Source organism: Panthera leo, chromosome E1 (assembly GCF_018350215.1).
Source record: "Panthera leo isolate Ple1 chromosome E1, P.leo_Ple1_pat1.1, whole genome shotgun sequence".
Lineage (NCBI taxonomy): Eukaryota > Metazoa > Chordata > Mammalia > Carnivora > Felidae > Panthera > Panthera leo.
This window is the reverse complement of record NC_056692.1, coordinates 53557717-53572528: the sequence shown is the minus strand read 5'-3', so window position 1 is coordinate 53572528 and position 14812 is coordinate 53557717. Positions and strand designations below refer to the sequence as shown.

Below are 14812 nucleotides of genomic sequence, written 5' to 3'. Positions count from 1 at the left end.
CAAAGTCCCCTTTGCCACGTAAGGTAACTTATTCACAGGTTTCAGAGATTAGGACGTGGGCATCTTTGGGGGCCAGTATTCTGCTCACTAGAACAAGATAAAAGCTGCACCTTGTTCGTTCTGTATCCTTCAGCATGAAGAGAAGTTCAACAATATTTTTGAGTGAGTGCAGAGTGAATGAACGAAAGACTAGCTCCCTAGAGGCTGGGTGGGGGCAGAACCATCGAGGGGATGCCAGAAGGGCTCTGGATAAGGAGGAAGAAACCAGAGTGTCACCTGAGCTGGCCCCATCACGCCTCTTCTGCTAACTCATTTTTGCTGGCGGTCTGGGCCTGTGGCATCCCCCCCAGAGCTGCCGGTGGCAGGGCATAGGAACCCCAGGAGGCTCCAAGCAGCCTCTGCTCCCCCTGGAAGGGCTCTGGGCACAGAAGCTGAGGAGAGGACGGCCTGAGGACCAAGATGCACGGAGGTGGCAACAGTGGGGGAGAAAAGCTATCAGGACCCCCTGAGCCCCACAACGTCCTGTCTCCTTGACTCTCAGACCCAAAGTGCGTGTCACATGACCTCTCAGTGGCCTCAGCACGCTCTCGAGCCTGAGAGGTCAGGCTCCTGCAGACGGAGCCTATGGTCTTTGGGAAGCTCATCTAAGTGCGACACCTACTGGTTCAGGCAGCCCTTCTCACCTCTCAGCCCTGGTTTCTTTGTCTGCAAAATGGGTACAAGCAACTTGAACAGTTACAAGTCAGGACAGGAGGAGGCCCAGATGAGAAGTGTGGGTGGCTCATTAGTGCCATTACTGAGCCCGTGCCCCTGGGGGAGACGGATGCCTTTCCTAGAGTAGACTTCCTAGAACCACCGGACTCCCAGAGACCAAGCTCTTGGGCAAAGGCAGAGCAGGCCCATCCCAGCTGCTGGACCTCCCTGCCCTGCACTCCAAGTGGCTATTGTGAGGCCAACAGCTGTCCCCGCCAAGTGGCATCTCTGGGGCACAGAGCAGTGGAGAGGGCAGGGCACACTGGCTCATTGTCCTTGGGGCTGAGCTGAACAGCAGCAGCTGTGGGTCACTGGGGGTTCCTCTGGCCTCCACTCCATCCCAACACCATGGCTATCCAGCCACCGGGCCCGTCCCTGCTGGACTTAGAGCGGCCCCTCCAGCAGCGCCTGAACAGCATGGAGCCCCCTGTCTCCTAGGGGGGCCCCTGTCTCCTCCTTTATCAGGGGTCCTTAGGAACAGTAAGCTTGAGGAAGGTGGCACCTTGGGCCTGGGGGCAGGACACCGTTCCTCACTCCTTATGGCACATACCTTCTGGGAGGGACGGCTCCCACCCAGCTACTCCCTGATGTCAGGCACCCACATGCCCATATGTACTTCTCACACAGCACCCTGGGTATGGCCACGCCGTGGGTCCCATTTCACAGATGCAGAATCTGGGGTTCAGGGAGGTGATTAAATGACTGGCCCACAATCACGGGCTGGGGCCCCGCAGAGCCCGGATTTGAACCCTGGCCTGCCCAATGCCACAGTCTATACCCGTGGCATGAACTCAGGGTGCCCAAGGCGGGAGGTAGGCAGATAGATGCACAGACACCAGGGAGGAGGGCCTGGCCACACTCAGCCCGGAAAAGCACTGGCTGAGATTGATCCAAGGCCAGGGGGGACGGGCTCGAGGACCTCCCCCAGTTCCTGACAAGAGAATTCTAGAGCTCCCTGCACGCCTGCTTTTCAGAACAGTGCATCTATAGAGGGAAAGGGGCAGGGTGATGCTGATTCAGGAAATCTGCAGCCGGAGTTAAGTGGGTGCCTCATAATGATGGTGATTAAAAATTAACACCACTGTTTGAAGAACGATTTGGGTGTCCACTTTGCAGCCATGAATTAATTAGTCGACGAAAACACCAGTGCTGGGGACAGGCTCCGGGGCACAGAGGGAGGACTATGAGGTTCCAGAGGGGGCACCCGGCTCCCCACTCCGGTGCCTTCTCTGGCCTGGGGCTTGCTTTGTGTCTCTGCACAATGGGGTTGCTGGTGCACTTGGGGAGCCTTGACGTGGTAGTATACACGGGGGGCAGCCTCCTGGTTTGAGTGACAAGAGTGCAAAAGGCTTTAGGAGGTGGGAGACCCAGACCTGCCCCCAGTTGACTCCAATTAGCTGTGGGACCTCGGTAGTCACCTACTTCCCTGTGTGTCTATTTGCTCATCTGTAAAAGGGGTGAGGTCTCCTGCAGCTGAATTTCCGAGCGGGCGGATGAATTAGTTTGCTGGGGCCACCATAACAAATTATCACAGAAGCGATGGCTTAAGACAACAGACATGTCCTCCCATCGCAGAGGCCACAGGTCCGAGAGGGCGGTGCAGGCAGGGCGGGCTCCTTGGGGAGAACCGTTGCCGCCTCCGTCGGGGTCTCTGGGGGTAGCCGGCCACCCTGAGTGCTCCCCGGCAGCCGCCAGAATCCTGTCTCCTCCTCCGTCTTCATAGGGCTCCTCTGCGTCTCTTCCGTCGCTGCGTGTCCCAAACTCTCCTCTTGTAAGGCCCCCAGCCATGGAGTTTAGGGCCCACACGAATTCCAGGAGGACCTCACTGAGATCCTTAGTTACATGTGCAAAGAACCAATTTCCAAATCAGGTCACATTCACAGGTACCAGGGGTTAGGACTGGGTCTCCCTCTTTGGGGGAGACCATTCAACCCACCCTAGAAGGCATTTGGGGTAAGCAAAGACTGCGAATGCCAGCTGCTGTCATTCTGAGGCCAAATCAGTTACTGTGCTCTGGGAGTGGGGAAGTCATCTAGGCAGCATCCTGGGCACGCCCTCGGCCTGGCCAGGCACTCAGAGGTGCGACCGGGAGTCCGGGTCGTGGGCGGGGCCTTGACCGAAAGAGGAGGGGCCGCTGGGGTGGATGGAGGGAGGAGTCTGCACGGGGGCGGGCGGGGCGGGGGGGGGGGGGCCTCCTCCAAGCTTGGCTCTTGCCAATGAACCCTTTCCGGCCACCAGAGTGCAGGGAAGCATCCCTGGAGATATTTCCAGGCTCTAATTATTATTTTTATCATCCCTTAAATAGCTGCCTGTCCTCTCCTCCTCCATCTACTCTCCAGGGTGCCTACCCCTTCCGGGACGCTCCGCTGGCTTCATGATAGAAAACTAAGCTCTAAGAGACACTCGAGTTTCAAATGCCAATCTTGTCACCCCCACCCCTCTAACAGGAGGACTAACTAAACCCTGACCAACCCCCTCCCCACCACCATGTTGCTTCATTCTCTATGCCCTCATATGGCTGGCCTCCCTTCTGGAACATGCCCATCGCTACCAGACGCTCTTCGGCCGCCCCTCCCTGCCCGTGCTTAGCGCCCCCCCCCCCCCCTTACCGTTCATACCCCTGTTAACCTCTCCCTGTTAGCCATTATCGTCCCCCGGGACCAGCGTGTACCTCCCCACTTGGCTGGGCTGTTCCTGGGGGCAGGAACGCAGCACTCTGTTTTGGGGCCCCAGTCCCTTGTACGTAGATGCTCTGTGGATGTTTATGGAAAGAAACCATCGAGAGATCAGGATTTGAATTCCGTGTCACCATCTTCCCAGCTGTGTGCCCTGGGCCTCGCTGAGTCGTGATGTCCTCATTTGCCTGCCTGCCTGCCCTGCCGGGTTGGTGTGTTGACAGATTAATGTGTTCTCGGGACTACTAATCAATGCACGGGAATAGGGTTCCTGCCCCAGGGGCGCCCCTGTGCCCCAGCCTCCCACAGGCCTCGGCTCGGCCCCCTGCCTCCCTGGGAATGAAGTCAGAGGGAGGCCCGGGCTTTTGGAAACTCTTGGATCCCTTCCCCGCCCCTCCCAGCCCCGCCTCAGCTCCAGGTGTCTCTCTCCCCAGCTATTTTCTTTTCTGATCCCGAGTTCAAAAGAACACCACCAAATCGAGGAGGAGCGCGGCGACAGCCACGGGAAAACAAAAGCCAGCAAGCAGGCTCCTTCTTGCAGGCCCGCTCGGGCCTGCAGGGCGCTGCCCACCTCTCCCCGCTCGCTCGGTCCAGGAAGGAGGGCGTCGGGGTTCTGCGGGCTCCAGTGCGACTCTGAAAACACCAGCTCCAGTTGGAGGGAAGGCCAGTTCAGGGCCAGGGCGTGGGGGGAGGGGGGGGCCTGCCCTAGTTAGAGCCCTAAAATGCTCCTTTGAAAGCACTTTCAGATGTCCCCAGCCCTGGGGGCAGGGGTGGTGTAATAATAATAAAACAACATTTGCATAGAGATTTCGTTTACAAAGCACTTTCTCAGGGGTGGGAGGCGCTGGGGTGGCCTGTGGAATCCTGGCTGGGAGGCCTCTGGTTGGTTCCACCCCCAGCCGAGCTCGCGATTGTGTGCGCGTAAACAAAGCGCTATTCATCCAACTATTTCCGATTCCTCTGGATTTCGTTCCTTTTTCCCTCTCCCATGAAGAGCACGCTCAGGGCTTGTCACTCAGGCCAGAAAAGGGATGTCAGGAGTCCCAGAGGGAGGGGTCGGCTGGGACCCGATTGGAGGGAAGTGGGGAGGCGGGGGGGGGGGGGGGGGGGGAGGGGAGGGTGCTCCCTCCCTCTGCACCCCTGCCCCGCCCACCCCCTCACCCTTTGGCCCCCAAGCTCCTGGGAATCAGAACAGCCTCGCTGTGGTCGGTTTGTGCAACTCTGCTCAAGGCTAACCTGTGGCTTTGTCTTCATGTTGAATGAAAGACTGAGCACAGGTTTGGTAATGTCTGCGCATACGCCGTGCGTGCGTACGTGCGGCTTTGCTAATTCTTCCCCAGCGGCGCGCATTGTGAGCGGGGTGTTAGGTACACCGCGCGAGGGCGCGGGGCCCCGGGGCGTCTGCACCTGCACCAGGTGGGAGTAAGAAGACAGCTGTGCCTAGAGAGCAGCCCAGCTGTCACCTGGCCACTGGCATCCGGGGATGAGGGGGGCAGCACCAGACCCTGCCCCCTTAAGGGCCTCTGATGAGCTATATAGGGTGCGCCTGCAGGGGCTTGAGCAGGTTTGGGCGGCCCGGCAGGAGATGGAAGATGCAAGAGATCATTGCTGGGCTAGAGCAGTTCACCTTCACCTTCGAGAAGGATGTAGAGATGCAAAAGGGCACTGGACTCCTGCCTTTCCAGGGCATGGACAGTGAGTGAGGACAGGGTGTCAGCCGTCCCCCTGGGGGACCTCGCGCCGTTCTCTGGGCTTCTCCGCTCAGCCCCTTCACTGCGGCCCACCAGGGGGACCGAGTTGGGGACTGGGGCCTGCCACCCGTGATTCTCAGCTCAGCACCCCCCTTCTCAGGGGCTGAGGGCTCCCCTCTTACATACTCTCCAGGATTCCAGGAGAATGAGCTGACTTCCAGGCAGCCCATTTTCCAGACGGGGAAAGCAGAGAGATACAGAAAGGGAATGGTGAGAAGCCAGGAGAGTCCACATTGGCCTCCTGAGTTGCCTTGGGCCCCTCCATCACCTGTGTTTCAGAGTTGGGGGCTTAGGTGTTGAGGTCTTGAGGCTGGTTCTGGAGGCCAGCATCCAAAGAGGCAGGCCCTAGCCCCCAGGCCCAAGCTTTGGGGAGGTTCGGGGTTGTGGGGGTGGGTGGGGGTGGGTAGGGACTTCCTGAGGAGGAAAAACCCCCTGGCAGGTGCAGCCTCTGGTGAAGCTACCTTCTCTCTTTCCTTCTTCCCCTTCTAGAGTCGGGCTCAGCTGTGTGCAACTTTTTCGCTAAAGGGCTCTGTGAGAAAGGTGGGTCAGCAGGGGAACCGGGGCGTGGGGGGCTGGGGCCGTCTACACATCTACGCCCTCTTGCAAAGAAATCCAAGTGCTCTGGTGGAAGGTCACACCCAAGCGAGTCATTGGCCGGGTGAGGGTAGGACTATTTACAAAGAACCCCTTCCCGGCAACCCTCACATTCTATCAGAGGGGTGGCCAAGCATGAGGCTGGTCCTGTTTAGGAACTTGGGAACTGGGGCATCCTTCCTGCTGATGGCAGTACCCCCGTAAGAAGGTAATAGAGTCACACAGGACATTTCTACTTCCTTCTAAGTTGTTAGTTACAAAGCCGGCTCTTAGGTCAGCACGTTAGGTCTCCGGGGTCAGGAAACACAACCTTTGAGGGGGGTTTCTGAGACCTGGTTTTAACAGGCCCTTAACAAGCACTATGTGCCAGGGGCCGTGCTGGGTGGGGGTCCCGGGCTGGAGCCACGGCTCTGCTCTCTGGTAGGAGCCCCACCCTGAGCCTGGAGGAGAGGGGGGCTGTGAGGCTGCTGGGAGCTGTCCTGACCCCCTGGGGCTTCCCGGGGTTTGAGAAGCACGAGGGCAGGCCAGGCAGAGAGGAAACTTTGGGCGAAGGTGTGGCAGTGCTAAGACGACAGCCCGTCCTCCGTGTGGCCTCCACCAGGGGTCAGGTGACGGGATGGACGAGGGGCACGCTCCTCGGGAATCCCAGGCAAGCAGGGGGTGGGGGTGCTCCCAGCTGGCTGCTCTGCTGTTCCCAGGGAAGCTCTGTCCTCTCCGGCACAACCGAGGGGAGAAGATGGTGGTGTGTAAGCACTGGCTGCGGGGACTGTGTAAGAAGGGCGACCAGTGCAATTTCTTGCACCAGTACGATGTCACCAGGATGCCCGAGTGCTACTTCTACTCCAAGTTCGGTAACGCCCCTTCCTGGCTCCAGCCCTTACCTAGGGGGGTTGGCAGTGGGGACTGGGGAGACAGGAAGACGTGTGACAGGGAAGCCCAAAGGAGACTGTGTATGTCTCCGGTGGCCGACCGGGCCTCTCTGAGCCCCAGGCACCTGCTTTTCCAGCCCCCTGGGAACAGTGGAACTGTACTCTGGGATCCCTGTTTCACTGGCCCACAGGCTCGGGCACACGCGAGTAACCCCCACCCCCACCCCCACGGGAAGGGTGGGGTGAGGCTGGACTCAAAGGCTGAATTGTTTCCCTTTGCAGTCCTGGCTAATCACATACCCGGACTGACTGTCCGGAAATAAGCCTGGAATGGGCCGCGTCTCTGTCCCCGGGGTGGGTCCGGGCCAGCGTTTCCCAAACAGCAGGATTTGAAAGCCACTTTCACGATGCTTGCCAAACACAGAAAGCACCTGTGCCATTGACCTGTGTCACTGTCGATTCTTTCGACTGTCTTGTTTTACGGAGTGTTATTATAGAAGAAAACTTTGCACTGCTTCCGTAAGCGGAAAACTAGCATCTCTTCTTGGCAGTGCAGGGTCACTGTAAACATACAGTCATGAGGTTCAGAAGCACAGCCTCTAAAATTATCTTGTGTGGTCGGGTTGGGACCAGTGTCCTCCTTCTCTCTGGCTTTCAGACCTCCTTTTGTCGTGCACAGGGCTGCCCGGGGCAGGAGGCCACAACCACTTGCCACCTCATTTAAGATTGAATCGGCAAGTGTGCCTCAGATCTTGTAAAATATCTTCCCAGTGAAATTCTACAGCTCAGTGCTTTCCAGAGCTGGAAGGAGCCTTAAGGATTATCTAGTCCAGTGCTTTTCAAACTGTGTTCCAAAAGAGTGACCTGGAGGGACAGAGAGCTGCCACAGTCTTCAGGGATGTCTCTGACTGGGGCAGCTTTGGGGTAAGCTGCCCTTAGTGCCAGTGGCGGGGGGGGGGGGGCAGTGGGGGAGGTCCCGGCTATTTGGGAAGAAGGCGAAGCATCCCCAAAGAGCTCCTCCCAGGCCAAAATTCTGTGTCCTGCCTGCTGGGAGTTGAGGTCCCGTGGCCTGCATGTGTTCTTGGAAGGGAAGCACAGAGTTACCTGAAGCCCAGCTTCCCTTGGTCAGCACCTAAACCTCTTTCATTTAAAAATGCCACTTACCATTAAAAAAAAAAAAAATTATAACATTTATTTATTTTTGCTAGAAGGTGACAGAGCACCAGTGGGGGAGAGGCATAAAGCGGGGGGGCACAGAATCCGAAGCAGGCTCCAGGCTCTGAGCTGTCAACACAGAGCCCGATGCGGGGCTCGAACTCACGGAAACTGAGATCATGACCTGAGTGGAAGTCAGATGCTTAACCGACTGAGCCCCCCGGGGCGCCCCAAAGTAATTATCGTTCGTATTGGAAGTAAACTGTTTTATGTAGAACATTATGTTGGGAGGTGTTGGAGTGGGAAGGGGCAGCTGAGGGGGCCCAGGGTCTTGGGCCCTGCAGCTGGCTGGGCTCTTCTAACAGCTACCTGGGGGACTCCGAAAAGGCTGACTGGAGGGTGAGGCGCGGGTGCCACCTGCTGTCCGCCAGAGGAATGCAGCGAGGTGCATCCAGGCCAGGACAGAAAGGCAGCATTGCACGGGCAGATGACTTCCCGCCGCTGCCTCCTAGATCAAATGCTTGCCAGCCCTAGGGGAGGGATGTCACTTCCATTCCTCAAAAGGCGGGAGCCCAGAGGCTGCACTCTGCCCTGGGCTGCACACGGCAGTTCCCCTCTCTGAGCACTGCTGTCCTCGTTTGTGAGACGGGAAGGCCAGGAGGGAACGGTGATTTCAAACTGTTCTTAGGCATCAGCGGTGAAACCTGCTTTGCAGAAGGGCGACCTTTAAGTAGATCTCTGGAGAAGTTTGAAAACCAATGGGGCGAACACCATCAAGTCCTTTTGGCTCTGAGAAGCACCGAGTTGTAGACTTTTTTTTTTTTTAACGTTTATTTATTATCGAGAGACAGACACAGAGCATGAGCAGGGGAGGGGCAGAGAGGGGAGGAGACACAGAATCCGAAGCAGGCTCCAGGCTCCGAGCCGGCAGCACAGAGCCCGACACAGGGCTCAAACCCACAGACTATGAGATCATGACCTGAGCCGAAGCCAGTCGCCCAACCGACTGAGCCACCCGGGCGCACCCGTGAGTTGTAGGCTTTTAAGGAGGATGGGATTGGAAGCATCCACCAAGTCTCTACTCACATGAGGTGAAAGATGAACTGATTCCTCCCCACGCTCCTTCAGAGCCCTGGGCTCCTGCAAGAAATCTAAGAGTGTTCTTACAACAATTCTCCAGTGGTCTGTCCCACGAGGCTGGCTCCTTCTAGAGGACCCGAGTCTTGGACTATTACCCACAGCTTATAGCACAGGCATCGTGCAACCACAGGGGTCCCTGTGTAGCATCTAGCATCAGACCACCGCCAGCTTTGGAGCTGGTCTTGTTGGCCTGTCCGCCAGAAAGGACTGTACCCTGGTTCTAGAAGCACCGTAGGTCTCCGTTGCAGAGACGAAGCACAGAGGGCCTTGATTGAAAAGCATCCACACTGTGTCCTCTTGGATCTTTAGGGGCTCGCTCTGGCTCTCCTCTCCCCGCCACTTCTTCGTTCCTTCCTCTCTGGTGGCCTCCAGATGCCTTCCGTTCCAGTCCCTCCCTCTGGATATCTGGCCCTGCCTCTGCTCTTCCAGATGTGTTTATTCTTACCCAAGTCCTACTTAGCAAGTAGTATTGGGATCCATTCTTCTTAGATTGCAAGAAGGATTAGAAAATCCTTGCTGTCTTCTAAAAGCTGCTGCTGATGGAAGGAAGGCAAGTGGAGGCTAGGCAAGGCGGTCAGTCCACTTTGGGGAGGGTGGAAATGAGCGTTAAGATGAGCCCGTTTTTTTTTTTTTTTTAATTTTTTTTAACGTTTATTTATTTTTGAGACAGAGAGAGACAGAGCATGAACAGGGGAGGGGCAGGGAGAGAGGGAGACACAGAATCCAAAACAGGCTCCAGGCTCTGAGCTGTCAGCACAGGGCCCAATGCGGGGCTTGAACTCACGGACTGTGAGATCATGACCTGAGCTGAAGTCGGACGCTTAACCAACTGAGCCACCCAGGTGCCCCAAGATGAGCCCATTTTTAAAGAATGCTGGACTTTTCAGGTGATTGCAACAACAAGGAATGTCCCTTTCTCCACGTGAAGCCAGCTTTCAAGACCCGGGACTGTCCTTGGTACAACCAAGGTTTCTGCAAGGATGGTGAGGCCCCGATGGAAAGGGAGCACTAGGTGATCACGATGTGGGGGGTGTCCCCAGCAAGGGAAGGATGCATATTCCTGATAAGGCCCCGTGGGGGTGTGCCCCTGGGTTAAAATCCCAACGGAAGACCTTTCCATAGTTCTCCCCCAGGCTCGCCCTGATGGAAAAGAACCCTCTGTGTATGGTAACATTCAGCCTGGCATGGCTTCTCCCAGCAGGCTTACTTGGGTTCAGATCCCAGTGACTTCAGAATGTATCAGCTGCGTGACCTTGAACGAATTGCTGAACGCAGTTCCTCACTTATCGAAAGGGGAAACAGCTCCTTCATAGGGTTATTGAGCTGGCAGACACAGGACCTCACAGGAAGCCCTTGGCATCGGGTCTGGTCCAGGGGAGACCGACCACATGCATTCTCTTGTCTATTTCTTTTACCCACCTCGGGGGGGGGGGGTGCTGTCACATAAGCGTGCTCCACCTGCCCCATTAAGAGGCAGGGTCCCCCCATTGGAGTCCCTGTGCTCTGAGTACTGCGCCCTTTACTTTCACTGGTGTTCAGGTGCACTGTTCTGAGTCCTCGGCAGTGTTCCTTTGGGGGCATTTTAGGGGAGGATTAGTAAGCTGTGGTGGGGTTAGCCTTTCCTCAGCTGTAGCTTCTGGAGCTAAGTAAAGGTGACAAATGACAGTCTACAACCACGTAAATCCTCCAAGATGCAGTGTGTCAGGGATGCCTCCGACCCCACTGCTCAGCACTGGCCAGCTGGCACCCACCCCAGCACATTCCGAGGTGGCCATTCCCCTCTCAGTCACGTGGCTAGGAAGCAGGTGCTTTGGGCAGGAAAGGACAAGGTTTATATACCCTGTTAAGTGGAGAGCTATGACTGTCATACCCTCCCGGTGAGATTTGTCATGTGTTTCTGGCTGTTCTCTGCCCAGCAGGTCCCCTGTGCAAACACCGCCATGTCCGTAAGATAATGTGCGCTAACTACTTCGTGGGCTTCTGCCCCGAGGGACCCAGGTGCCAATTTGCACAGTAAGTAAGGACACCTGGATTAGCAACTCTAGTTCGGTGCCTGCTTTCTGGCTTCTGGATCTAGATCCTTCTATACCTTCACTGGTCCAAGGTGGAAAATGAAGTGTCTGGTGAGCATGCCCCCCTCCCCCCTGCAGTGATTTCCTTGCTAGCTCACCCTGCATTGCCTCCCCCCGCCCCCCCCCCCCAAGGTGCTGTACCAAACTCTACCCCAGGCTGTTCACGTGTATTTGTGCAGGGCTGACAGGCATGTAGCTCTTCCCAAACTGTTCTAGAAATGAGCAGAAACACTTAAAACCCACCCCAACCCTCTGCAGTTCTCCGTCATCCCCCGGCTGGGGCATGGGCTCCTTCTCCAGGGGGCTCAGAAACCGGAAATCTGCAGTAGGCTGGTGAGGAGCACGCTAATGAGCAGGTGATGGAGGGCTGGAGCCAGGCTGTAACTCTCTCTCTCTCTCTCTCTCTCTCTCTCTCTCTCTCTCTCTCTGTACTTCCCTCAGTCCCAAGATGAATCTTTTATTCAACCCGAGTTTCACGAAGGTGAGTGTGCAGGCAGGGAGGGGGCAGGGGTGTTTCGTTCCCTTTACCGCACGCGATCCCTGGAGAGCACTTACTCTGGCACCGCAATACGCCCAGCTGCCCTCACCCTCGCACGATCCGCTCCAAGTACCCGTCCCGGGAGAGGCACCCGCCACGGCCCAGACCCCCTCCCACCTCTGCAGCCTCTGCGGCAGGTAGCGGCCCTGCTCAGCTCATCGGCCCTGGAATTCTCCTTAGTGGGCGGCATGTGTGTGTAAGCAACCTGTGGGGTTCCAACTCACGACCCTGAGATCATGAGTCGCATGTTCCTCCAACTTAGGACAGCCAGGCGCCCGACGTGTGTGGTTTTTTGATAAAGACCGAGGGGCCCAGCTCCGGGCTTGCGGTCCAGAGTCGTTCCTCTGCATCGGGGCCATCCTGGTTGTGCCCGGTCCCTGCGGGAACACATACTCCTCCCACTGCTACCAAGCACTGACGAGCACCCGCATCAGGGGTCAGCAAACTACAGCCTGGGGGCCAGATCGGGCCACTGCCTATTTTTGTACAGCCCCGCACTTGCAGTGGTTTTTTTTTTTTTTTTTTAAAGATCGTAGGGGAAAGAAACCAGAATATATTGTAACACGTGAAAATGAAAATGTCAGTGGTCGTAGTTTTATTGGAACTGGGCCACGCTCACGTACGCGTCATCTACAGCCGGTCTCGTGCTTAGGAGTGGCTGTGCCGGAGCCCAGACGGCCTGCAAGGCCGGAAATCTTTCCTCTCTGGTCTCCTACAGAAAGTCTTTGCTGACCCCTGGTCCGGAAGACTGAAAGTCGGAAGGCCAGTTAAGTCTGAAGGAGGTCAAAATAGGCGTGGGAACGGGGGGCGGGCGCTTAGCCCCTGTCAATCAGTGGCCCCACATCCGGTCCCTCAGCCAAAGGGAAGGCCGGCGCCGGCTCGGAAGGGCGCCCTCTGCCGCTTCCAGGGGGGAAGCCTCCTCAATGACTGCGGGCGATCCACAAGCCCAAGTCTAAGGCTCGTCGGGAGCCACGCGGTCGGCAATTAACGCCGCAGTAAAGCACCTTGAAACCTGCTTTGCATGTACACGCCTGGCCGGAGCCCCTGCCCTCAGTGCAAAGTCGCCACGTCTGCAGTGTTTTCTCCTGACTTTATCAGCAGCTTGTCAACTGGCCACGGGGTTCAGCCCCTCCTGCTCGTGCCTGGGAGCCTCGCAGGCCCCCTTCCCCGCCGGAGGGACCGCTTCTCCCCGCTCAGAGGCCCCAGCAGCACCTGGTCTCCTACCACCTGGGACTCAGGGCGCCGGAGCCCGGCCCGTGCTACAGGGTGAGTAGCTGCGGTGCGACTCCCTTCGGGTCAGGTAAGACCACCACACTGGGGTCTAGGGGTGTGAATGAGGGCAGTGAGCGGGCACTGGTAACCCCAATGTTACCCTAAGTCTCCACGACCTCATCTGACTTACCTCTCTGGCCAGACAAGACTTTCTTTAAAAGCTACTAAGTTAGACAGCTTTCATCACCTTCTTTGCTGCGTTACCAGTTCTGAGTTGATCTATAATGTCCTCAAGATTTAGGGGGCAGGATTTCCTAAGGGAATGTAGCACTTTGGTTTCCTTTTTTTCCCCCTGGTTTATCAAGAAGAAAAACATCATACATACCTTCACGAGACAAACTCTACGCTGTTCTGCGCTCTTTTTATTTTAGAGATTTTATTTGTAAGTAATCTCTACACCCAATGTGAAGCTCCAACTCCCCACCCTGCGATCAGGAGTCCCACGTTCCACCAACTGAGCCAGCCAGGCGCCCTGACTGTCCTGTGCTTCTGGCCGCTCTACACTGGAAGAGCAACCTCCACCGGCAGAGGCCAGGGAACGGGGCCCTTGCCTTTCTCATACGTTTGATTTTGGGGGGCCTCTGAACATCCAGAGCCCTGTTCTCTGGGATAGTGATAATGGCTTGAATCTCAAGGTCTCTCAGGCCTGAAACGGAGCTTCATTTAAGATAAAATCCATCAAGGGTACCTGGGTGGCTCCGTCGGTTAAGCGTCCGTCCGACGCTTGGTTTCGGCTCGGGTGGGGATCTCCCGGCTTCATGGGTTCAAGCCCTGTCAGCCGTGCTGAGTGCGGAGCCTGCTTGGGAGTCTCTCTGCCCCTCCCCCACTTGTGCTGTCTCGGTTTCTCAAAATAAAGTTAAGAAAAAAAAAAGCTAGTTAGGCAGCTAACTAGCTTTTATGGTTCCTTAGACAGGTTAAGATGTTTCTACTGAGATTTGAATCTATGAAAAGTTACACCCTTAATCTTTTTCTTTTAGTGTCGAAAACCGGGCCATTATGCCAGCAAATGTAGTAAGACTCCAACAGGTAGGAGTTATCAAAAAATAACCCCTGGTCTGTGGGGTAACTGAAGACCTTCTAGTGAAGACACCCAGGGGCCACGCTGTGGGGTCCTCTCTGTTCCCAGTGAACCCTACTGCCCGCCTCAACAGGGTAGGAGATGCGGGAGTAGCGTGCTGCATTCGGGCTTATTTCCTCTCATTCTGTCCGTGAACGAGCTGCTAGAAACACAACAGGACTGGAGGCACGCAACCTGTGGCAGGACGAGTTAGCCATAAAACGGGGGAGCAGAATGTACCTAAACCCCGAACCCAAGCTAGTGGGAACAGCCGCCCCCGTCTGCGCGTTTCCTGCACCCGCTACAAGACCAGCCTGGGCTGCACGGGGCAGTTCCCGTGCACGTGGCCTCACTGCTGCTGCAAACTGGTGATTAAACTCAATGGTTTCCTTTGGCATGACAGCTGCTTCCCTGTTACGGCTTACTTAAATTTAAGGCTAGACCCTGTGCACGCCTGATGTGAGGAATTATGGGGAGGGAGATGGTACGCACCAGTCTTATCCTGGGGGGGTAGGGGCGTGACCTGGACCATTTAATGCCATTCTATTTACGCGGATGCGGGAGTCAAGGGAGTCTGACCCACTGGGAGAGGAGCGGGGAGGTTAAAGCAGAGACTTTTGGAGACATGGAGAAAACAGTAGAAGGTGTGAGTAGGACGCACCCCCCCACCCCCACCCCCACCAGCCTGTGGCAGATGGAGACGGCCACCCGGCCGCCTGGAGCTAGAAGGTAAGGGGACAGGGTGATCGAAGAACGAGGCCCGCAGGTTCTGGGGGTCTGCACGGCAGCCCCGCGCGGGCTGCTGAGACAAATACCACACAGCCGTGTAGGCAAACTACTCAGCCTCGAGCCTCAGTCTCCTCAGTGTGACAAATAAGCGTAACGGCGCCAGCCTCCCAGGGTGGTCCTAAGGATGGGACGAGAGAATGCAGGTAA

General features: G+C 56.6%; 1 protein-coding gene across 1 annotated transcript; it reads left to right on the top strand.

Annotated features, from left to right (window-relative positions):
• The first annotated feature begins 5020 nt into the window (after positions 1-5020).
• Positions 5021-14524, top strand: CPSF4L (cleavage and polyadenylation specific factor 4 like). The gene is made up of 8 exons (XM_042915563.1): positions 5021-5123; positions 5669-5719; positions 6472-6624; positions 9825-9920; positions 10857-10950; positions 11451-11490; positions 12646-12813; positions 13797-14524. Exons 1-8 carry the CDS (start codon positions 5021-5023, stop codon positions 13887-13889), a joined length of 798 nt encoding a protein of 265 aa, XP_042771497.1. The 3' UTR covers positions 13890-14524.
• The last annotated feature ends 288 nt before the right edge of the window (positions 14525-14812 follow it).

Excerpts from the sequence above, each read along its gene's own strand:
- CPSF4L (XM_042915563.1), top strand. The coding sequence starts at position 5,021 with ATGCAAGAGATCATTGCTGGGCTAGAGCAGTTCACCTTCACCTTCGAG. Across the intron at positions 5,124-5,668 it reads GCCTTTCCAGGGCATGGACA|AGTCGGGCTCAGCTGTGTGC; the intron begins GTGAGTGAGGAC and ends TTCCCCTTCTAG. Across the intron at positions 6,625-9,824 it reads CTACTTCTACTCCAAGTTCG|GTGATTGCAACAACAAGGAA; the intron begins GTAACGCCCCTT and ends TGGACTTTTCAG.